At 34.1% G+C, this 23,974-nt stretch overlaps 1 protein-coding gene across 2 annotated transcripts in view; it reads right to left on the reverse strand.

Annotated features, from left to right (window-relative positions):
* The window catches only part of LOC149802714 (piwi-like protein 1), an 84,609-nt gene that overhangs the window by 38,490 nt on the left and 22,145 nt on the right, over positions 1-23,974 (reverse strand). For both annotated transcript variants that reach the window (XM_089952125.1, XM_089952124.1), the window contains exons 7-13: positions 23,310-23,428; positions 20,672-20,752; positions 20,203-20,316; positions 15,536-15,724; positions 13,599-13,680; positions 7,629-7,727; positions 2,507-2,647 (exon numbers count right to left, since the gene is read on the reverse strand). In XM_089952125.1, coding sequence (XP_089808251.1) covers positions 2,507-2,647; positions 7,629-7,727; positions 13,599-13,680; positions 15,536-15,724; positions 20,203-20,316; positions 20,672-20,752; positions 23,310-23,428 — 825 coding nt within the window. The remainder of the gene's footprint in view (positions 1-2,506; positions 2,648-7,628; positions 7,728-13,598; positions 13,681-15,535; positions 15,725-20,202; positions 20,317-20,671; positions 20,753-23,309; positions 23,429-23,974) is intronic.

The raw sequence follows: 23,974 nt of genomic DNA on the forward strand, positions 1-23,974 counted from the left end.
GTCTGAAATTTGTTTTTGCATTCCACAGAAGAATGACTGAGCTAAAAGGAGTAATAACACTCTCCTCCAGTTGTAAGCATCTTAATCTTCTAAACAATGAAGTTACTTAGAAGACCTCTGTCATCAAGTCTCCGCTATCTGTCTTGTTCTTTATTATGAGAAAAAAAAACCACTGAATCTGCATTGCAGTGTGGTAGAAAACACAGTGCTTTCATGACCCTATATTATACACTTAATTAAGTGTTGAATTGTGTGTGTGTGTGTGTGTGTGTAAGAGAGAGAGAAAGAGAGAGAGAAAGAGAGAGAGATAAGGCACAGAGGAGAGAGAGAGAGAGAGATAAGGCACAGAGTTCTCAAGAAATATTTAGAATGAATTTCTGTTCTTTATAATGATAATATTCGTTCAGAATGATATTCACAAAAAATTACATGAATATTCAATTGGTTTTCTTTTCAAAATTATAATTTTTTTAAAAAAAGTTTACTTCTTTTTTTGCCTATACTAAACATAAATTTTAATTTAAATACCTATGTCTCTAGATAAGAGCAGATGATCTGACAGTTATAATATCCAGGTGATCACAACCACATGCACATCATTATCACAATCAATAGTATTAGTATCACTAAACATTAATCAATTCTGAATCTAATCTCAAAAATACATTACACACCAAAAACTGTAACAACATTTTGTATGACATTTAGTTTAATGAATGACAAATATATTTGTTTAATCTGATTCCTTGGTATAAATGCCCGCTTTTTCCTAAAATGAAGTTTCTGTATGTTGCTGAACTCGATTTATATCATATTGTTGCCACTGACTAAATTTTTTTCATACAAACATGCCAGGAAGATTTTCTGTTCTTGTTCTTGCCCTTTATAAAAGATGCCATTCAGGGGTTTTACACAAATATTATCACACAGTGTAACATTATTTTCATAAAATTACCTCCAAAGTATTTAAAAAGTAATCATAGATCAGAGTATATATTCATTCATTTAGTTTCACTGCATTGAAAAAAAAAATGTTCTCCTTTATTTCCATTGAATATGTTGTACAAAAGGCCCAATGTCATATATGCTAAATACAGATAGATGACCTTTCAACCATGAATAAATTCGGATGAAACTATGAGTACATCTGGCATGATATTCATTAAGCTCCAAGACTTAGCATATTCCTCACAGAATTTCTGCACCACTTTTTCTCTCTTTGAAGGAGGTGCAGCTATTATGAATGAAAAGGCAGCAAAATAGTGTGTGATTCATACAATGCCAATTGACTCCAAAATATCAATTTCCTTTTCTCATTAGCTTGTCTCTCTCTTTATCAATTACTTCTTATTTTACCAGGAGATTTAGCTCGATATTTGTTTTTGTTTTTTTAAAAATCTGGATAAGTGGTAGGTCTGTGCTTCCCTACCACAGATGAATCTCCTGGGACATAAAAAAAAGCTGTAAAATACATAAATGCACCTTGTTTAAGCAGATGTATCATTAGATAACATTAATCACTATTTATCCATGAAAATGTCCAAGAAAATGTATGGATTAGGAAGCACCATATTATTTGCCGAGTGGTCAAAAGCGATCTCTGTTACGGATCACTGCCATCTCACCTCTGTCTACGTGGGTTCGAGTCTCGGATTCAGCCAATGTGGGTATGTGAGAAAGCTTGCCAGTAGCTTCTCGTGGGTCAGTGGTTCTTTCCGGGGTTTTCCAGGTTCTTCCTCCACCATTAATACTGGCTGCGTTGTATAGCCTATCATGTGCTGAAAAATGGCGTTAAACCCAACAACAACAGCAACAACCATATTATTTACTGCCAGACCTCATTCCGTACTCAAATGATATATTACTTTGAAAGAAAGCAATTAGGGTTTTAAATTCAAATACCAGTCATTTCATAGACAAAAGAATATGTTTTTACAACATTTTTAACTGGTGATCACAATCAATATTCATTATTCTATTAAGCATATGGAACACTAGAGCACATTGTTATTACTAAATACAAGTAACATATAACATAACTGCTGAATTTTTAACAATAAGCAGACCATTCCCACTTTCTCAAAGCCAACTTAAACTACATCCATTTGTTTCAATTTTTACGGGTAGATGTCTGCTGGTCAATCAGGTCTTTATTTCAGTGTAGGCATTACTATTCCTAAAAGTGCACTTATGAAATTTTAAATAGCAACAGTTTGATACAAGGATTTTTTAAAACCACCACGAAGATATCCACATTTCATTTGATACGAGGATTTCCAGTGAGATCATTCTGGCAAATGCCTTTTTCTAACAATTTTCAACCCTGTGCAAAAAAATGTGAACATTTGAAGCAGAGGAACTTCAAGATATGTCGAAACTTAAGAATCCTTTCATTAAACCAAGAATTTATGTACCAAAGAAAATTGATATTTCTGCCCAACCATGAGAATTGTCACCCAAAAAAATACAGACATTCACATCATTAGTAAATGATCTGGTAACATACATGAACAGTACCACTCTCTAACTCCAGGCCCCATTTATCAAGCTCTGCCTTCGCCTCTTGGCAACTTGTGACAGAATCCACAAATTTACCCATCATCTGTATTCGCTGTTCTGGAGTCACACGGGTATGAGTGGCAAGATCCTGTTAAAAAAATACATATTATTAACATACATTTTGAATCTTTTGGGAAAAAATCAACATTATTAGGTAACATAAAATTTTTTCTACTGGAATTCTTTATTACAACATGAAATCTGCTCATAAAAACTCTCTAATCTACCTAGGCATAGTCCCAAAAATTAACAATGATAATTTTTAAACTTATAGAGTAAGCTGTAGAATTATTGGAAAGATATACTGTGACTGTAACCAAAAACAAATAATGCTGACCTGTTACCTGGACCTGAAAGGTAGAATGCCAGTTTTAGTTTGCAACAAGCCACTAATCCCAAATACATAAAGAGTTAAGAAGATAAAATAAAATTAAAGTTTCTTGAAGGGAATGATGCTTCAATGACAGAAAAAAGTTTCCAGAAATCCAAGTCTGTTTCACCTGTCATTTTATTCTTTTTAACAGCAGAGTATTTAAATCATCTCTGATATTCTTGAGTAATTCCAACATACCCAATTTAGTAACAAAAATAATTTCTCACAGTATGAAGTTAACATGTTTACAAGATACCTATCTGTAAGTACAGTACAAAATTGTTCGACACAGCCTTTGATCTTGCACCTAATATCATGGCACGAAAAACACTTAACATGTATCTGACAGTATCAAGAAATTCCACACGTCAAGTTTGATTAAATCTTTAATACTTTTTTGAAGAATAAAAAACAAACCTATATAAGTGGGATCATTTAAATATGTCCACAATCTACTGTATATATTGCAATTTAATTGATTAAATATAGTTTGAGTAACACAGTGCATCCTTCTCTGACCCCTTGTTGGGCCCCTCTTTGTATACTATAGTTACTCTGCCAGACATGAGGTCATCGCAGCCAGTATATGTTAGTAAGCTAGTAACTAAATTTAGATATCGTCATGTAGAACCAATCAGACGAGCGACTTGTAGCACGTGAACAAACATTGTCTGTTGTATGCGGCATTCAGTCAGCAACTGGGATGCCTGTGGTGATGTGTACTTTTCAGTGTCGACGCTGCATTTAACTTAAAAAATTATCTGCGGAAAGATGTGACGGCAGATCTGGGTCTGTGCAGTTTGTTAGGGATAATCAGTAGAACAAACAACTTAGACCCTGATGTGCAGTTATGCTATGCGATGGCAAATCAGGATCTTTGTTGTTTGCAGTTTGAATTGACTTATAAGGTAGACCTGATAAATATCCATTCCTACATGTGTTATCACAAGCCAGTATAGCTAAAAAAATCCAAGCCAAGACCTATGATCTTAAAATTGATGTCATAGTGTTATCCATTAGAAATCAACTAAATACATTCATAATATCAGTGAACTGCAAAAATATATGCACTTATCTTGGGCTTGTCTCAAAAGTCAATGAAAAGTCAATGAAATGTGGTTTTAAAACTCAATCACTAAAAGTGTATTCATTTTGGTGGACAGACCTGCACCATTTTCATTTACAACTGAATAAACATTGTAAGAAGTGAAAACCCCATGTCAATGCCATCATTCTTGCATGAAGAGTAATGGCTACAAGATTTTAAAGAGAGCCACTATGTTCCCTTTTGGCAGTCAAATGAATACCATTTTAATTCAGAACCAGCTACATACTGCTATAATAGTGTTTTTGTCAAAACCCCATTGTTAATAAGATCATCATTTCAGGAAAAGGAGCAAAAACAGTAATTGTCAGGATGGCCATCTCTGTACATCAAACAGTTTCCTTATTTTCTACTTGTAGTAACTGTACATAAAAGATTTCCAAGAAAACAGGGTTTTTTAGAATATGAAACCCTGTGTCACAGATTCATTATAGTAAGATTCACACTTATGAAGCAGACCAGTCTACAATGAAAAAAACATAGCACCAAATAAGTGAAATGGGTTTTATTGATGTAACTTGTGGATGTTATATAACTAAAAAATATTATAGGTGAGGGATTTTGTTAACTGAAGAACATGATGCTTCAGGAAAAGTACAAATCAAAAGTACTTCACAAATTTTGAAAGAGGAATTCTCCAGTGATGTAATACAGCATTCAGAATTTGTGGACTTTACGACCTTTCAGCTAAAGTTAAACCAGTTAAAGTGAATGTTGTGTATAAATAATTTATCATCTTGTTTTGTGTCTGTAATATCATACTAATCCACATGGATTTAGCCAATTTGTGACAAGAATTTAAACTGTAATTCCATGTAAGTAGAAAAAATAAATAAATAAAAAAATAGACAAAAATTAAAAACAAAAACATTTTTCATATAGTTTTCTATAATTATGGTATGTAATATATACTCTTTTTATGCTCAGATTGTGCTTTTTTGCCACTCATATAAGTAATAAAAAATTATGCTTATACCTCTGTAGGGGTGGGCATGGACGAACTTGCAACAAAGCAGTTTCGGTTCACAGTTAATATAATTTCCCTTTGTTCAGGTACCTGGGTAACCAATCTTTAGGATTGATGGGTTAATTTTCCTAAAATTCTGACATATCAACAATTTTGGCAATAGTGGATGTCAGACTGGAATCATTTTCATTTCCAGTCAACAATTGTAGTTGATGTCAAATGGAATAATTTTCATTTTCAATCCACAATTTTGCCTAAGTTGAGGTCAGATGGAATCATTTTCATTTGCAATCAACAATTTTGCCTATAGCTGATGTCAGATAGGAATAATTTTCATTTGCAATCAACAATTTGGCCTATAGTTGATGTCAGATGGAATAATTTTCATTTCCAATTAACAATTTTGCCTACAGTTGATGTCAGATGGAATAATTTTCATTTGCAATCAACAATTTTGCCCACAGTTCATGTCAGACGGAATCATTTTCATTTGCAATCAACAATTTTGGCCATAGTTCATGTCAAATGGAATCATTTTCATTTCCAATCAACAAGTTTTGGCTATAGTTGATGTCAGATTGAAATCATTTTTATATCAGATCAACTAGACATTAACAGGAGTCTAATAAAAACATTCTGGTGAAATGACAAGCTGCCAAGTAGTTTACGAGAAGTGACTAAAAGAACTTTGCTAAGAGACATACACTGGATGACAGACAACATACAATAGAGTATCACATAAGCTCTTCCAGTCTATGACAAGAAGAGCTGAAAACAAACATGCTGTCCATTGAAACATGACACTGACTGTTATTTATTGAAATATGACCCTAACTGTAGTATTCAACACATCCTCTGGTGGTGATAATTTCATTGCACCTACTTACATCCATCAAAATGTTGTTGTGTTACAGCACATAATCAGATCTGTGCTTGTATAACTTGCCTTGGCTCCACTTAAGGTAACTAATTATTTTTTAAAAATGGAAAAATGTGAAATATTGATATAATAGCATGAGAATCTTATCAAGTACTTTACATACAAATCCTGTTGTTTGCCTTAAGTGGCATTTAATAATCATGCTAGCAAGAATGTCATTCAAAAATCTTTGTAAAAAACAAATAATTATTTTAAAATCATAAAAATTCTGAAAATACCGATCATGTTAACTACATATAAAAACAAATGTTACCTTTAAATTTTCATTTGTTTACCTCAAGTGGTTTTAGCTTAATAATACAAAGGTTTTTGTATTAAAAATTCACAGTACAATCAGAGCTTAATCAACAATTAAATACCTTACCTCATATATAAACTTATCTTTTAAAATTTAAAAAATAAATTTTTAATGAGCATAAACAGAGCACGTATTGTGCTGATGTAACATTAAACCATAAACATACACTGATATGTACATATATACATAGATACATTACTTGGATAGGCATAAAGAAAAGAACATTTTCTTCTATTATATCAGAGCAGAGGTATAATATGGAGTTGATACAAATCAGAGATTAGTTGTGTTTTGTATGAGTTTTAAAAAAATAATTGCTCTTAAAATCTACTTCAGAAGCTATTATCATTGTTCACCCTGTAAAGCCAGATTTTACTGGCTTGATGTCACAAGCTTTGAGTAATCCTGAAGCAGCCAGTAGTACAAGCATAGTTTATGGATGAATAAACACTTTGATTAGCGACTGCAGTTGACATCTCACATGAATAGCATGAACAGGCAGACCAATCATCTAATTTCTATAATTATGCAAATGTACAATACACAGCTAACAGGTTAACCCATTGCGATACATAATACAATATTGAATAAAATAAGTTTACCAATGAATAAACATACTTATTCCATATGATGTTGTGTAAGGAAGTGAATCTTAAAAACCTGTGACACCTAGTGGTGGTAAGGAAGGTAATAAGCAAAGGTTACTGCCTTTTGTCTATATGATGCAATGGATGTATATAAAAACCCAAACTAAATATAACAATTAACCAAGAATATTTAACTACTATACTTGTACAAAATTACCCCCCTTAGCCTCTCCCAAATGGAGAAGGGGTGGGTACTATAAAACCCACTTCAAAATGTTACCTAGGACCAAGAAATAAACAAATGGTTGAGATGCAGTAAGGCTGGTCAAAATGCACTGAAGCAGTAAATGATTTTATCACTGTGGATGCTGATATCAGGGGTAGTACAATAGCTCTCCTCTACATTGTAGATTAAATTAAACGATTCTAAAATGAACAAAAGAAATTTAACTTGCTGTGATGGACTAAAAATCGAAGCAGGTCATCTACATATACAACATGCTAGCCTTATTCTATTTGTCTCTGACAATTTTGTGTAATCTCTGGAGGGACGAATGGACAGACATGACCAAATCAAAATGTCAAACAGTAAGAGCACAAAAAACAAAACTTGCTGACCTTGAACTCTGATAATAAAAATATGACCCTGAATGAGACACAAACGTAGCAGAAAATCTTACAGTGAAATACTGGTCTTGACTTTAAATTAAAGACAATGAAGAAACCTGATATTTTCACTTCCATTTCAGTTAACAAACAAAAACAAAAAAAATATCGAGTCCAATCGAAGACAACTTACCTTCATCACCCGGAAATCTGCACGAAGAGCATCAGTTAAACCTGTCATGAAACTGAGTTCAGGAATCAAACAAATAACTTCACTTTTCCTCTCTTTTTCCTGAAAGAAAATATTAAATAAAATATCTGTAAATGTTTAATTATACAACTCATAATAAAGGCTACATTCTCCAAGGCTGATCTGATATGAAACCTTGTATCAGATGTACCTCTGACACAGATTTCAATTTTTCCCTCTCAGGGATGATGTAACCATAACAGCATCATCAAACAATTACACAATGCAAGTAGAGAGATATAATCAAAGTAAAAGACAACAGTAAAAAAAACTTGTTTTTCTTAATTATTAAATAATTATTTTACGGTATTTAATACATTCATCATCAGTCCAGTAACTTGATCTTGGTGCTGGTATCACGTCGTGTTTGATAATGGAAGGACATTGGATCACACTTGACCTTTGAGATCTTTTGAGATCCAATGTCCTTTCACGATCAAACTTGATGCAATACAAGCATTACAATGAAGTTATTGTGCTGATAAATTTATCATATACCCATCATTCAAAGTCTATATTTTCTGAGGTTCATCTGAAATCATTTATCAGATGCATATCTGACATAAATGTTGAATCTTCACCTAACAAAATGGCATTAAAGGACTAAAACATTAGAATTTGTCTTTTTATTATGAAATAAATGTTTTAGGCTTTATAATAAATATTTCAGAATAGTAACTTGTTCTGGATGCATGTATCACATCATATCTGATAGCAGAAGAACATCCAATCACACTTGACCTGTCTTGTGAATTCTGTTGACCTGTTTGTGAAAATAAGATGTTTAAAGGTTCTCTATTTTGCGTAACTGGCCACATATGAAGGTGAATTAGCAATTAAATAAATTTGATAGATCTTCAAGCCACAACACTTTTTGTAAAATTTGGTAAAATTCTGCTGAATGGTTTTTTAGAAAACAAATGTGTTTTAGATTTTTTATTTTTATTAATGACAGCAATATTTGATTGCAAACTGGCATCTTTCATACAAAACTGAAACCCATCTAAGCTAAGACGAATTGTCAAACTAGGTCAAACCTGATGCCGGGTTTCAGAGAAGTTGATTAGATGTTTTTATATTTTTAGTAATGGGAGACATATTTGATAGTAAATACACCTCTATTTCAATAACTTGTTCAAAATAGTGTTAAAAACATAGACTGCATTGTAAACAAGGGTAGAAGTTACTTAGGGACCTCAAAAAAATTAAGGGGATGCTATCCCAGCTAGACATCAAGAAAACTTGGTGATGGTGGTTTTCCAGGCCTATATAATGGCTGAATACTCATTTTACAATTGTCAATAAAAAGCTTATTCTAATGAAGTTGTTCACATTTTTATATAAATTAGTTTTATTTTCAAGATACACACTTTCTGGAAATTGTTTGCATGTCATTTGATTTTGTTACCATTATTCCTCCTCATTATTTGATTTGATACAAAAGACATAATTAACATTATAACACAAAAGCAGGCCTGTCTTCAACTGAGTATAACAATCCAATAAATACTTCTGTTGGTTTTCACAGAAATTCTCAGGCATAGCTGTGATGGCTGATTGACATTTTTTTATGTTTGAATACAACCGTGTATACTGCTTTTTATTATGATCATGCAAAAACCAAATTAAAAGACAGAACTAAAAGATGAATTGCACTTGATAAAACGTATTTAATTAGCATTTATTGATTGAAGTGGTGCCACCAGCAGGCATTAGTAACATTTTCATCGATTAAAATTCTGTTGAATATTGTTAGCTACAATGTACCTAGAATGTTGTTTGGAAGGAAAATTTAACAAAATGTATAACTTTTTATTAACACGTGAGAAATTCATGTTGTAGATTCCAATTTTCTGATACCAACTGCTGCTACTGACGAAAAAAAAACATTAGCAATATATCCTGGTTCATTTAGCAATTTTGATTATGATTTTCATAATGTTCAACATATTGGGACCAATTCTGGGGTATTTTTTAGTTTTTTAAAAAAAGAGATCCACACCTGACCCCATGTTATAAGCAGGTCTGCAAGTTATCCAGGTGTAAGTTATCAAGATAGTGGAGTGGAGTGTCATCATTTGAACACATCTGGAAGACCTTAATGCCTGGACGCTTTCCACAAATTTAATCAAATGCTGTTAAACAGTTCTTAAGATTTATCTACTTTTCTGGATGGCAAATCCAATATTGGATCTGCATAATTTAACAAATTTTGAAAGAACTTCATGCCAAGAAGTTTTCTGTCAAATTTGGTCAAATTCTGTTGAGTGGCTTGTCTGTAGAATCATTTAAATTTTTGCTAATTTTTTAGTAACAGAGGTCTATATTTGATGGCAGAGCTGCAGAAATTAATTATGTGAATAGCTTCAATGCTGGATGCTTTCTTTTAGATCTGATCCAGTTCTGTTGTGCAGTTTTGATGAAGCAATCATTAAAATGTTTCTAGCAATGGTGGCCACATCTGATGGTGGATGGGTATCACTTAAACAAATTTAGAATATTTTCATTCCAGGATGTTGTCTATCAGATTTGGGAAATATTCCACTGAATGGTTTTTGAAAAGAAAATGTATTTAGCATTTTTTTCTCTTTTTCATAACAGTAGCCATATCTGATAAAGGATTGGCATAAGTTAAACAAATCTGAAAAAATTTCACGCTAGGATGTTTTCTGTAAAGTTTGGTAAAATTCTGATGAAGAAGAATATGAATACAAATTTTATAATTAGTAACTGTAGCCATATTTATTAGATTTGAATCATCTGAAGAAATCTGAAATAGCTTCTTGCAAGGATGCTTTCCACCAAATTTGGTCCAATTCTGTTAAAAGTTCTTTAAAAAAAGTCATTCCAAGTTTTTTCTAACCTTAAGTAATGGTGACTATATTTAATGGCGATTGGCATCATTTGAACAAATTTGATAAAGATTCATACCAAGCAAACAGATTTAGTAAAATTCTGTTAAGTGGTTTTTGCAAAGAAGATAAACATAGCTTTATGAATGGATGATGGACAAGACATGACAAAGTAGCATAACATAAGCTCAGTTGTCTTTATATTTGTTCAAATTCTGCTGAATGGTTCAAAAGTTATTTATTGTTTTTTCTATTTTCATAATGGCAGCCGTATCTGATAAACACATCAGCATCAGTTGAACAAGTTGGAATGAGCTTGAATCCTGGATGCGTTCTGTTAAATATGGTCAAATTCTGTTTTGCAGTTCTTGATAAAGCCATTGCATTTTGTCTATTTTTAGCATAACAGTTCCATTTGAGCTTTCATGCCTCGATAAACATCACCATCCTCTGAACAATTTTTAAAGTATTTCATGTCAGGATTTCTTTCAAATTTGTAAATCTTCTGTTGAGGGATTTTTGAAAACAAGTAATTACAAGGTTTTTATATGTTTAGTAACTGATGATATTTGATAATGAATCAGCATTATCTGAACATATCTGAAAGAGCTTCAAGCCAGGATGTTTTCTGTAAAACTTAGTAAAATCCTACTGAACAGTTCTTTAGAAGAAAATCCGAGATTTTATATTTAGTATATGTGGCCATATCTAACGGCAGATTGGCATCATTTGAACAAATCTGAACTGCCAAGATGCTGGCAAATTTAGCCTGCTTCAGTCTGCAGTTAAGAAAGAGCCATTTCAAGTTTTTTCCTATTAATTTGTAAAGGTGGCTATATATGATGGCAGATTGGCATCATCTGAACAAATCTGAAACAGCAGATTTTGAGAAGATGTAAATATCAATTGTGATTGTTATTCTGCAAAACCCATATTTCTTCATGTCACAATAACCTTGAGCTTTGACCTCTAAATCAACTGACCTCATACATACCTAAGTGCAAGCAATTCACAAACTTTGGTCATGTTAAGTGATCTAATACGAAAGTTGTTACGCAAAAAATAATATTTTCCCGATTCAGTCACAGTAACCTTGACTTTGACCCCAAAATCAATCACATTCTTTTTATCTAACAAGTACATCATTCACAAATTTGGTAAAGGTACACTGTCAAGAACTGAAATTAGTATGCAAAAACCACTAATCTTGATGTTTGACTTTTTGACCCAAAACTGATACGCTTTTTCCTTAACCAATGTGCAAGCCTGCATAAGTTTCGTCTGGGTATGTTATGTAGAACTATTGTTCTTGTGTGGAAAACATTTCCTTCTTTCAGTCATAGTGACCAAGACCTCTGACCTCAAACTTGATAGGATTCTTCCTTAACCAAGTGCAAGCCATTAACAAAGTTTGGTCCGGGATTGTGACAGAACTAATGTTTTTGGTCAAAACTATTTTTCTTCTTGCAGTCACAATGACCTAAACATGTGAATTTTCACCCCAATATCGATAGGCTAGGCTTCTTTCTTTCCTCAAGAACATTCCAGTAAAGTCAGACAAAGGTAGTTGCTGTAGAACTAAATTATCATGCAGAAAAGAAAAAGTTAACAGACAGATGGACAGAAAAAGCTCACAGCATAATACACAATGCCAAAAGGCTTGCATATGAAAACTGTCATAAATCAGGTCATCAAGGTATTTTTGCCTATTATAATATTTTTTTTTACTACCGGACTTAGTTTTTGTCTAATCAGGTAAATGTGCCAGCCAAATTTTATTTGTCTTCAACTTGTAGTTTTTGCGCAATCTTGCTAAAAAGTTTCTCAAGTAGATGGATGGATGGATTTATAGATGTACAGGAACAAATTGGTTTCAATGGCACTTTTAAACACACTGGTTATTTCGACGCAATGGGGACTAAGTGCCATTCCTAAGGACACAGAGACAGTCATGCCAGTCTGGCCTGAGTGGGCATAGAGCCTGTGACCCTCAAGTTACAAGTCCAATGCTTTACCACCAGACCTACTATAAGTAATAAATGTCCCAAAACAAGTACTGATGAGCAGTTTGAGGTCTGATCTCACTTCATAAAAACATACAAGCGACACAGACAAATCTGTCCACAACAAATTAGTGTACATTTTAGACACCTACCCATATATCTCATTGTTTCTGAGTTACAGTCACTTAAAGGGACCTTACTACAATATGTACAGAATATTCTGGCTTAAATCCTATGTTTCACAACTTGTAAATCCATGTGGAATAACACAATCGTACCACCTGTCATCATTTCAAATGTCTTGGTTACATTTGGCTGCTCCAACAAATACAGGAACCAATCCAAATATTCTGTAAATATCACTAAAAGACCCCTTCAATTGACTGTAAGAGCCATAAGAAATACTGGTAAGTGCCTAAAATGTAGTGATGTATCATGTACAGATCTGTCTGCATCAATTGCATATATGAAGAACTGAGATCATACCTCAAATCACCCATTAGTTTAAATTCATGTTTGGGGGCTGATTTATTGAACTAAGCCACCATCATGACCCCAAGATGCAATCTGAGATTGAAACAACTCTATGTACAACTGAATTACTACAGAAGACTCATCTATATAACCTCTGATGTAACCATCAAATTGACAAAACAAATGTCTGACCATCTGTTTCAACCAAGCAGGAACAAAAACTTGATCATCCTTTTTAAAAAATGGAAAAAAAAAGTGCCTGACTTCCATTTGTTCAAAGGATTTTAAACAGACTGCAGCACGCATTTGGTTCTGTGGGTTTAATGATATTTTTCAGCACATGATCATACATGGTGGCCAGTACATTTTGGTAGAGGAAGAACCAAGGTACACCTTAGGAAGAACCACCAATCCATGGGAAACAACTGGCATACCCACGACGGATGAGCTGAAACTTCAATGCACATGGACTGAGATGAGATGTCAGTGATCTGTAAATGCGAGCGTTTTAAGACTATTCAACCAATATTGTGCCCTTCTAGTAGAAAAAATCTAGCATTCATGTTAAATAATTTTTATATTACCATTCCCTGAATATGTTTCCTTTTTGGTATGTGCAAGAGTAATGGCTGGTTTTCATCAACGATACTAATATCATAATTTTTTCTGAAAATAAAAAAAGAGACAGATACAATCATGATGACCTGCATCATAAAGATGGCCAACAGCAGTGAAACAATGTTATTGCCACACAAATACAACAAATTTAGAACAAAATTAGTTTGCACATAGTTCTCATGCAGTGTAATAAAGATATTATATTATGGTGTGATGAATCATGGATACAATAAATTAATCTGGGGAGTCACGAGAGGTTCATTATAAAATGGTTTTACTATTTTGATCCAACAAGCCTACAGAGTCCAGTTGGGATTTCTTGAAATGTAAATTTGTTATGTTAAAATGAAGTTCAGTGCATTTCAAGCGATGAGTGCAAAAAGGTTAGAGACAAAATATTTACACTTTTTATATGCCGGTTTGAGCACGTGAAGTAGATTAGAAATAAAACATTACCTTCAACATGTTTTGTCTTAAAAGATTAAAATATTGAAAATTCCATTTTTTTAAATAAATTGAAGGCTTCTATTAGATCCCTGAAAAATAAATAGCAGGTTTATTCCCACATTTAGAATTACAATAAAAACACAACCTTTACAGACAGTTCAAATATTGTTGAGAAAGATTACTATCTCTTAATCTAGCACACTGTCTTATAAAAATACAAAAATCCTACACCCAAATGAATGGTTTATATGATATATTCAATTATGAAAAATTAGACATCAGTTCATAAAGGTGTTATAAATAAAATGAAACTGTTTAGCACCCACTTTCATGACTATATATGTAACACTGCAAATCATGTACAATATTGTTGATAAAAACTTTGTGCATTTACCATATCCTACAAGGAATATTTATGCACTCATATTTCAAGATTTCTGTGACAGGATACATTCTCCCATACTTTTCTATGTAATAATCTTTGAGGATATTCAATTAAGAGAAGCACATGCAGATTGCACACCTACCTAAAAGCTGTTAAATTTTTTAAAAAGAGAATACTCCAAAGTGCTCTGAAGTTACTGTTATGCACTTGTACTTGGTGCTGGGACTGGTGGTAGTAATATTAATTTTAGTAGAAAATGCATATGGCACCAAAATTAAAAATCAATAATTTTCTGTCTCACAGTAAAGAAATTAATGCACTCAGGAGGTTGTTCCACTGCCAGCAGACACTTGCTGGGTTTGCACTCAAGTCAACGTTCACCCTTCTGAAGCAGGGATCCTGAAATCACTGTATTAGCTGGATATGTCAGGCAAATCAAAGGTTTTAACTAGCATGTACTCTGACCAGTTGGACAGTGGTCACAGTATCCTTAAGTTTGACCAATGACAGTTTGAGCACAAAATCAATAAGATTTTCCTTGCCCCAAATGCAAAGTTTGGTAATGGTAGATAGTGTAGAACCTGAGTCAAAGTGATGTGTGGCTGCAAAATGGGAAACTGTCAATACCATAGTATCAATTATCATTATATCTAATTGTCTTTGATTTGTTTATCAATTAAACTGTCAAATAAACACACAAATAAAGTAAAATTAAAAGGTCACTAGGTCTAATTTAGAATGTTTCTTTGTCGGACAAGCAATAAATATGTCACAAAGTAAACTTAATTCAAAGGTGACTAGGTCTAGATTTCACGTTTTTCTAACCGGCAATCAAAAAAAGGTATTGCCTACTATGTTTGGCCACCACGTTTTTCCCAATATTTAAAACTCTATGGCCTCTTGAACAAGACACTTTACTCCAATTGATTCAGCACTAGATAACGTATTTGTGTTGCTGTGGCGTAAAATACGAAACCAAACCAAGACTAAATTTCAGGATTATCTCTTGTAAAGAAAAGAAGGTACAAGTACTCAAACTTTTTACTGAATTTCAAAGTTAACTTTTCTTACTTATAATAATCTTTGAAGGTTATCTCTTCGCCTGTGGAAGAAGTGAAGGTTTGAAGTGGATTTTTGTCCCATAAGATGTCGTCTACCTTGTATGTCTTGTTGTTGTACCTTGTCAAAACCAGAGTACCAACAACTGTTCTGGTGACTTCATCACTAAAACCCTGAGGATTCCTCTGGATAATGTCATGCCTGTCAGAAAAAGAGTTGTGTCATTATCTGGAATGTTTCTAGAAAAATTAACTATTTTGGAAGAAAAAACACTACACAGGGCCAACAAGATTCAACTATCAAAGGTGACTTGCATGTCTTCATGCACAAATATAATTGCAAGGTGCTTTATTTATCAATAAGATGCCTGCAGGGCCTGATATGTGTAAAGTTTAAAAGAATAATGCAAGAAATCATTGTTTTTTTGGAGTAAAATGTTTCTTCAATAATACTTACTCAATTACACTGTTAGGTACATCAATCAATACCTCACAAATCTAGCTATAAAAGTGCTGAAAAATATCTGCACAAATAGGCGGCTGTTAGACTAGAGTGACATCCCCAAGGATCAAGGGACTGGTGCCAAATACTTTCCATACTTCAGTTAATAATGAAGCTAAATGCACACTCTACCAGTAGGAGGGAGCTGCGTGGAGGTTGGGGTAGTGAATCATATTATGATCTGATAAATATTACTAAAGAAACATACGAGTTTCATCTTCAGATATGTTACTGAATCATATTGTCTTATTAGAACAGGCAAGAAGTTGTGGGTGTTACACTCCTTACACGGAGAAGGTCCATCTTTGGTCCTTAGGTACGCATCTTCAACTTGATATACAGCGTGATCCCACTATAGCATGCTCCGTTATAAAATGAATTCGGATATGACATCATCGTGGCCAAGATCCCAAAATTTCATATACATGTATTTTTCTTGTACACAAAAATTTTTTTTTCTTCTTCTTCTTAAAAGTATGAAAAATAACCTGTAAAAAGTTTATTATCAATCTGCAGAAGAGATCACATACAAATTCTAATATAAGATAATTGTGGTGTGGCTCCTGAAATTTCATATACACTGTACATGTATTTTTCTCATAAATTAAAAAGTATTTTTTTCTTCTTAAACGTACAAAAAATATGTAAAAAGTTCATTCAGGGATCATGCTGGGCTTCACCAATGTTGCGAATTGCAATTTGTTTTTTTGCAACGACACTGTTGGCTGTTTAAAACTTGTATATACAATCTTGGTTTTGGAGTAGAAAAATTCAAGGGCACCATTAAAGGAAGCCACAGACTTGGATATATAATGCACCGGAATCTATCTATTGTTAGATAAACAAATCCTTCGTCCATATTGACAAACCATCTTAATAGTGCATTATTATATCATAATCCACTTATGCTGACATCTGGCCTCAAGACTGTATGACGTGATACATTCAGATAGTCATGCTACCAGACAAGCTACAATTGACCAACCTCTGAAGGCAGAAACAGGAATGGCTATGATCGACTAAATGATGGCTAATTATTTTTTATCCAAATATAACAGGAAAAAAGTTTTTCTGAAACTTCAAAGAAAATTGATTATCTCTGAAACACCATTCATTCTGGATAAATACTAAGCAAATGAAAAACATTTCAGTCTCAATCAATGTTCTACAATTATTTGATGTTGCCACCACAATAACAAACTGTCATTTGTTTGGTCCTCCAAACTTGTCCTTTAGCAGTGACTTCAATAACACTTGTATCTTTCAGTGGGGGAACACTTTAATTAGGATGGATTAATGACTACTTATGCCACTGCAAATTAAGTGGTTACAGATTCGTGTCACTGAGAAGCTGCCAAACGACCTGGGAAAGTAGCCTGTTGTGTTGCGTTGGTGGCATAGGTCCCACCGAGTCAAAGTGAGCCCTCTGAACTGAAAGATCTTGGAGATAAAGCTAGAGAAAATTGTGTCTGACCTCCATCCTACAACTAGTATAGCATCTGTTATGGAACAGTTACACTTGCATCCAATGCTGAAATGTGCAATAACTTCTTTTGATCTTGTGAATATTCTATCCATGCTGAACAAATAACCCATCTTATCCAGGACAATACAGCCTGAACTATCAACTGTTCCATCATTCAAAGGTAACAATAGGTGAGGTCTCCCTATTTGCACCAACTAAGTTCATTTTAGATGCGTCTTCAAAACCCCTCCGCTGGTCATAAGATGAAAGGTCAAACATGGAAAGAAGTATCACCAAAAAGACTGAAAGCTCCTGAGTTGAAATCTGTTCTTGGCAATGAGAGCAGTAGCTCTCATAAGTAAAACTGAACCATCCTGTAGATGGTTTAGACTGACCAACAAGTCATGTACTTTACTAATCCTGCCTGCTGTAGCTAGGATGACAAGGATACAGGTCTTATATGAGAGATGAACCAATGATGCTCCACAATGCAGTCCCAATAATGCTGTATTCAACTATGTCTGAATCCATGGTAGATTCCCATTTTGGGCACAGGACTACAGCCTTTGGATGTGACAAATCAGTTTGCCAGATGGAAGTAGAGGTCACTGTTTTGTCCTATATCCCTCCTTCTGTGGTGACACAATGTGGAACAATAATCTTTAAAATGTGATGAGTGCTAACATCTTCACCTAGAAAAGTCATAGGAGAAAGTTATTTAAGGTAATACTGCTTTACAGTGATGAACATGTCCATATACTTTAAAGTCTCAACCAAGCTATTCTCTCCACCATTTGTTCTGAGAACTGTTTACCCATGAAGGCTTGTCTGAGCTGATCAATATATCTGGGTTTAGATGGAACTCCTGCCATTGCGGTTGTTTGAGCAAGTGATGAATGGCCATGATTTCTCTTGAATTCCAAATGCCCAATTTAATAAGTCATTTGTCCATGATTTTTCACACTCAAGGGGAGCAACTGGACCAGGATGCAACTTCTGTTCCCTTAATATTTTTAAAAGATCTTTGGTAAGAGAGGTGTTGGAGGGTAAGTATAGTCATAAATACCATTCTAATCAATGGAAAGTGTGTTGACTGCCCAGGCCATCAGATCCAAGATCGGAGAGACAAAGGATAGGAGTTTACATTCCACCTTGTCAGAAAAAGACCCACCGGTGGTCAATCCCAGTTAGTACAAATTAGAATGTATAATGAGGGTTGGAAGTGGCCATTTTCTTTGGATTGGTTGATTCTTTTGCAATGAATCCACTAATACATTTTGCCTGCCCAGAATCTGACAGACTTGAACATGGATTTGTCATTAATGACTCCACCCAGGAAAATCCCAAACCAGGGGACAGAAGTCTGGAGATATGGTCTCCCCTTGCCTTAAAAGACACTACACCAATGTGGAGTTGTCAGAAAGAATAAGTAAACCTTTTTCACATAGCATCTCCTGTCACCAATGAAATGCTTTCACTATGGCCTTCATTTCTGGGATGCAGATATAAAACAGAAAATCTTGAGAAGGCCACAATCTGCCAAGTTCTTGAAACGATTTTAGGAGGTGGCATCCATACAAAATATTTATTCCAAGAGGATGAACCTGAATGGAAACAAATAAATGGGGTTCCTCCAAATATTTTGAAGTAACCTCACATAATTGGAAAATAGTCCTGTTTGTTCATTTGGGCAAAGCTTTGGGTGCCAGTGGGACAACAGAATCATTTCCAATATTCTCATAAACCTGCAACCCAGGACGACAAGATCCTGTCGCACAGAGCAAAGGATCTCTTGGGCTGAGATGTGATTTTTGTAAGGACTGAAGATGCTGCTGACATGATTATTTCAAAGCTTGTTCTTGTGGTAACAAGACCAAGTTTACATGTATTCTGAACTATATAACATGGGGATAAAACTTTGATGGTATTATAAAAGATTTTGTCCTTGCTGGCAATGAATCAACGTAGAAGCAGATGTGAAACAAGAGTGAACTTGAGCTAGAATATAATGCCACAAAGTCATACACTGATGACAAAATGTTTTACATTCATACATCACTTTAACCAGTGTAAAATATTTTGTCACCAATGTAAGACTGTGGTACAGACAATCTAGAAAGTTAGTGGGTAAAATTTAAATATTTTGGCTTTTGGAAGACTATAAAGAAAGGTAACATGGGGTTACATTCTTGTACATTAGAACAATTACAGTACAAGATCAAAAAGAAATAAAATATAATCTTGCATCAATATAGATACTATTGTGGTTCTTGTTTGGAAAGGGCTATTTCTCCATTGAAGATAAGTGCACACTGATGGAGAGTAGTCCAAAGCACTTACCTTTACCATTCACTGCTGTCTGAAATCTGTCTGCATGGAGTCAGCTCTATGGGCTTAGTTTATGTGGGTATGTGAGAAAGTCTGCCAGCAGCTTCCTGTGGACTGGTGGTTTTTACCAGAGAATTTTCAGGTTCTTTCTCCACCAATTAATCTGGCCACAATAGACAGTACCTCCACGTGCTGAAAAATGGCATTAATAACAACAACATTTAAGAGATGACAACCATGAGCCGTAAGTCTTCTATATCTAACCTGCTAATATAATTCGAGTAGACTACTCAAACCCCAAAAATAATCAAATTTATTAAATTTCAAACTTGCAAACAGTGTGAAAATCATTCCAAATTATTTTGAATCCTATTGATCCTCTTACATTATGTCCAGGACTGATTCTTTTCTAAGAACTCGGTGTGAAGCATCTGCCAACAACATCAAGCCCCCTTCATGCTCTTGTACTGATGTTATGTAGCCAGGCCACACCTCTAACCTATGGTGAAACAAGAAAATTGGAGGCATTTTGATCAGACAATAAATTGTGAGAAATTGGAGTGAAGTTCACAGTGAACACAATTGGCTAACATTGTAATGATAGAGAAAGTTTAAGACAGAATAATAATTTAATACAGCATGACTTAAAATGATTTAACAGCTACTGGCCCAAAGATTTGTTTTTAGTTTTCATTTTTATTAGTGAGACTGCATGAGTAACCATAAAATAAAAGACTGAAAGAAAAACACGATTTCTGTGGCACCAAAGTAATTTAGTGCAAATATCATTCAATGAGATTTATTACAAGTACTTCCAAAATCAATACAAAGAGAACAACACCTTAAGAACTTACTTGTGCTGTGGAATACTGGTGGGTGTCTTGGGATTATAGTAGTATTGACCAACCTGTACCATTTCCAGTATAGACATGATCCTGAGAGAAAGGATGAAGAAACAATAATCTGTAACTCAACAATATATAAACAAAACGATTCAACTCTAAATAAAAGAGAAAAAAAAGGGGTGGGGATATTGAGACCACTTCCATTTATTGATCTGTTACATCAATCCTTCCTCATTTTAGCACATCTGGATAGCTCATAAACAATAAGGGAGCAGGAGTGGATCGATCCCATTGGCTCTTACAAAAAATAGGCCATTACTTGGTGAATCCAATGAAATATCAATAAGTGAAAACCTCTGTCAATTCCTAGAGGTGGCAGCTATTTATAAAAATAAATACCAATTAAATAAGTCTTGGCAATTGAAATTCATGTTCTAGGTTTACCATTAAATAATTCAGTTTTAATGTTGATGTGCCTTTTTGTATTCACATATAAAAGTGTCAATCAACCATCACAGCAATGTCCATGAGCATTTCTGTAAGAACCTAAGTGCCAACTATATTTTCATCTGCAACTTGCAAAAGTGTTTGTTGCATTTTTACAACCAATTAAAAGTAAAGCTGCTTTGTATTATCACTTTAAGTAAGTCTTTTACATCAAATCAAGTCAAAGGACTGATGCTCTACTGTCCAGAAAGAATTCCAGAACTTTTTTAGATATGCCATTTCTTCATTTTAACAGCTGAGTGCTGAATCCATCTGATAATCTTGAGTGATACAATTTTCAAACTGACCATAGTGACCATTTTGAAAATCTTTTTATCACTACTTTTCCTGAATGGATGGTCACATCAACATGGGGTCTTCACTAAAAGAACTTTTATGATGTCTATATGATCCCAAATGAAAAGTATATTGATCTGACAACCAATACTGATGCCACAGCAGCGACATCGAAAATCTTGTCATTACTAATCGTTTTAAATGGTTTGTCAAACCAACGTGGGGTTTAAACAAGACTAGTTATGATATCTACTGGTCCTGAATGAAATGATGCTGATTTGAAAATCTTGTTTCTACTCCTATTACATGGAAAGCCATACTGACAGTTTATGGTGTCTAGATGGTCCTGAATGAAAACAGTGCCGATCCAAATTAGCCTCCATAGCCACCATCTTGAAAACCATTTTAAGGCTACTATTATCACATCAACATAGTTTTCATCATAAAACAATTTCTTATGGAATCTAGTTAGTCCTAAAAGAAAATGGTGCTCTGCAGACATTCAATATGGCTGCCAAAATTAACACATTAAAAATCTTGTCAGTAATTCTCCTGAATGGATAGTTATATCAATGTAGGGTTTACACCACAAGTCTTGTAATGTTCTCCGATTTGTCCTCAATGAAAATGGTGCTGATCTGAGCAACAAATATGGCTGCCACAGTGCCTATTTTGAAAATCTAATCACTTAAGAATATCAGAGATGGTTTCAATGTTCAGCAGTTAAAAAGAAGAAATGTCTTATCTTGAATCCCAAGAAATACTTTTGGACAGTAGAGCCTCAGTCCCTTCAAGGGACTCTTGTTTTTAACCGTGACTGGTATATCAAGTAATTTTCTGAATTTTTCTTTGTCCTGTTAAAATCTACTGTGTCTCTCAAATGGAGGAGGGTACATACAGCCCCATATCCCTGGTATCCTTATTGCAACACTAAATTGCTGTCATTGCTCTTCATTTATTATGGCTTTTTTGAAAGAAAATTTGAGTGGATTTTGAACAGATACATCACAACTTTCATTGCCAAATTTATTATGGCTAAGCTTATCCATACAAAAGAAGAAATAATAAAGGATTTTGAAAACAAAACTTAATATTGATATAGAGCTGCTCTTTAATGGTTGAGCAAAGTGTGTGCGTGTTTATGAGAGAGAGAGAGTTTTTAATGTAGTTTTAAAAATGTATCAGTCATATTGCTACAATGTCTGCAGTGTGTCAGTTTAAAGTGATGTCTAGCACAGGGGCATCATGCTGCAGACATGTAGCATCACATCCCACCCAGTCACATTATGCTGACACCAGGCTGACCAATCCTAACACTAACCTCTTAATGCTGAGCACCTAGCGAGGCAGCTGCTAGTACCATCTGCATAAATCCTTGGTATGAATTGGCCAGGGTTCAAACCTGTGATCTCCTGCATCTGAGTGGTCCAATTAAGCATACACTATACAAGCAAAGTGATTCTGCACTGAAACTTGGGAAGTAACCAAACCTTGAATGTTTTGATTGCCAATTATGCTCTCATAAAAAAATAACCACTCTCTGAAAATTGTTCTCCTGTTGAATTTCTGCAAGTATCAACAGTATATCAACATGAAAGATGACAAAAATGCATGCCCAGGGAGTGCTCAGGAAATAAGGTTTGGGGAGATAGGACTAAAAATACAGGAAACCCATGATCATGTTTTAAAGCTGCCAAACTGCAGCATTTTAGGGGGTAATAATTGCTTCTTGAGAGTCAAACAAAATTTTACTTTATATGCTTTAAAAAAAAGAAGTAAATTTCAGGTGCAATCCTGTAAGAAACTAAAGACATTCAATGAATGTATGTATAACATATAATCTAAGATGCACAATAAAACTTGCCCTCTGAATATAATGTTGTACAGGTGAACACAACTATCTGGAGGCAGCACCCTCACTAATCTCACAGTGATAGAGATTTTTGCACCATCACTTGGTCTGTCTGATATAAATATTGTAGGCTGCAAGAGAAAAATAAAATCATATAAACATTAAAATAATAAAATTCATATTTGTACACAGTCAAGCAAGCATTGTTGTGTCCTATACTTACTCGAAGACCTTTTGTCATGTTAGGGTAATAATATTGAAAAATATGGGAAAAATTACCCAGTCTCTATTTGTCAATAAAATAATTGCTGTACAAGTAATTAACAGTTCTTTAAATTTAAACATGTTGAAGATTACAGATTCCTCTTTGTAAAACGCACAGAGAAAAGGGTATTTTTTTGAGTGAATATTTTTCAGCATGATACAAATACTGAGATAATAATGGTTTCCAACAACAGAAAGTCTTTGTGTCAGGGACTTGTACACTGCAGATCACTTTAAATTTATGGGTATCAGGTTTCATGGTCTGATCAGAAAACATGTCTCTGGGTACTTGATTACATGGGTATGTTATGAAAAAAAAGAAGAAAAAAGAGGAATAGTGAGCCTTTTGTTCACATACCCATATCCCACCACTACCCCCATGATGAAAAGGAGTTGATAGTAAATAAAACAAA

This window comes from Sinohyriopsis cumingii, chromosome 3 (assembly GCF_028554795.1).
Source record: "Sinohyriopsis cumingii isolate HCF-2022 chromosome 3, ASM2855479v2, whole genome shotgun sequence".
Classification (NCBI taxonomy): domain Eukaryota; kingdom Metazoa; phylum Mollusca; class Bivalvia; order Unionida; family Unionidae; genus Sinohyriopsis; species Sinohyriopsis cumingii.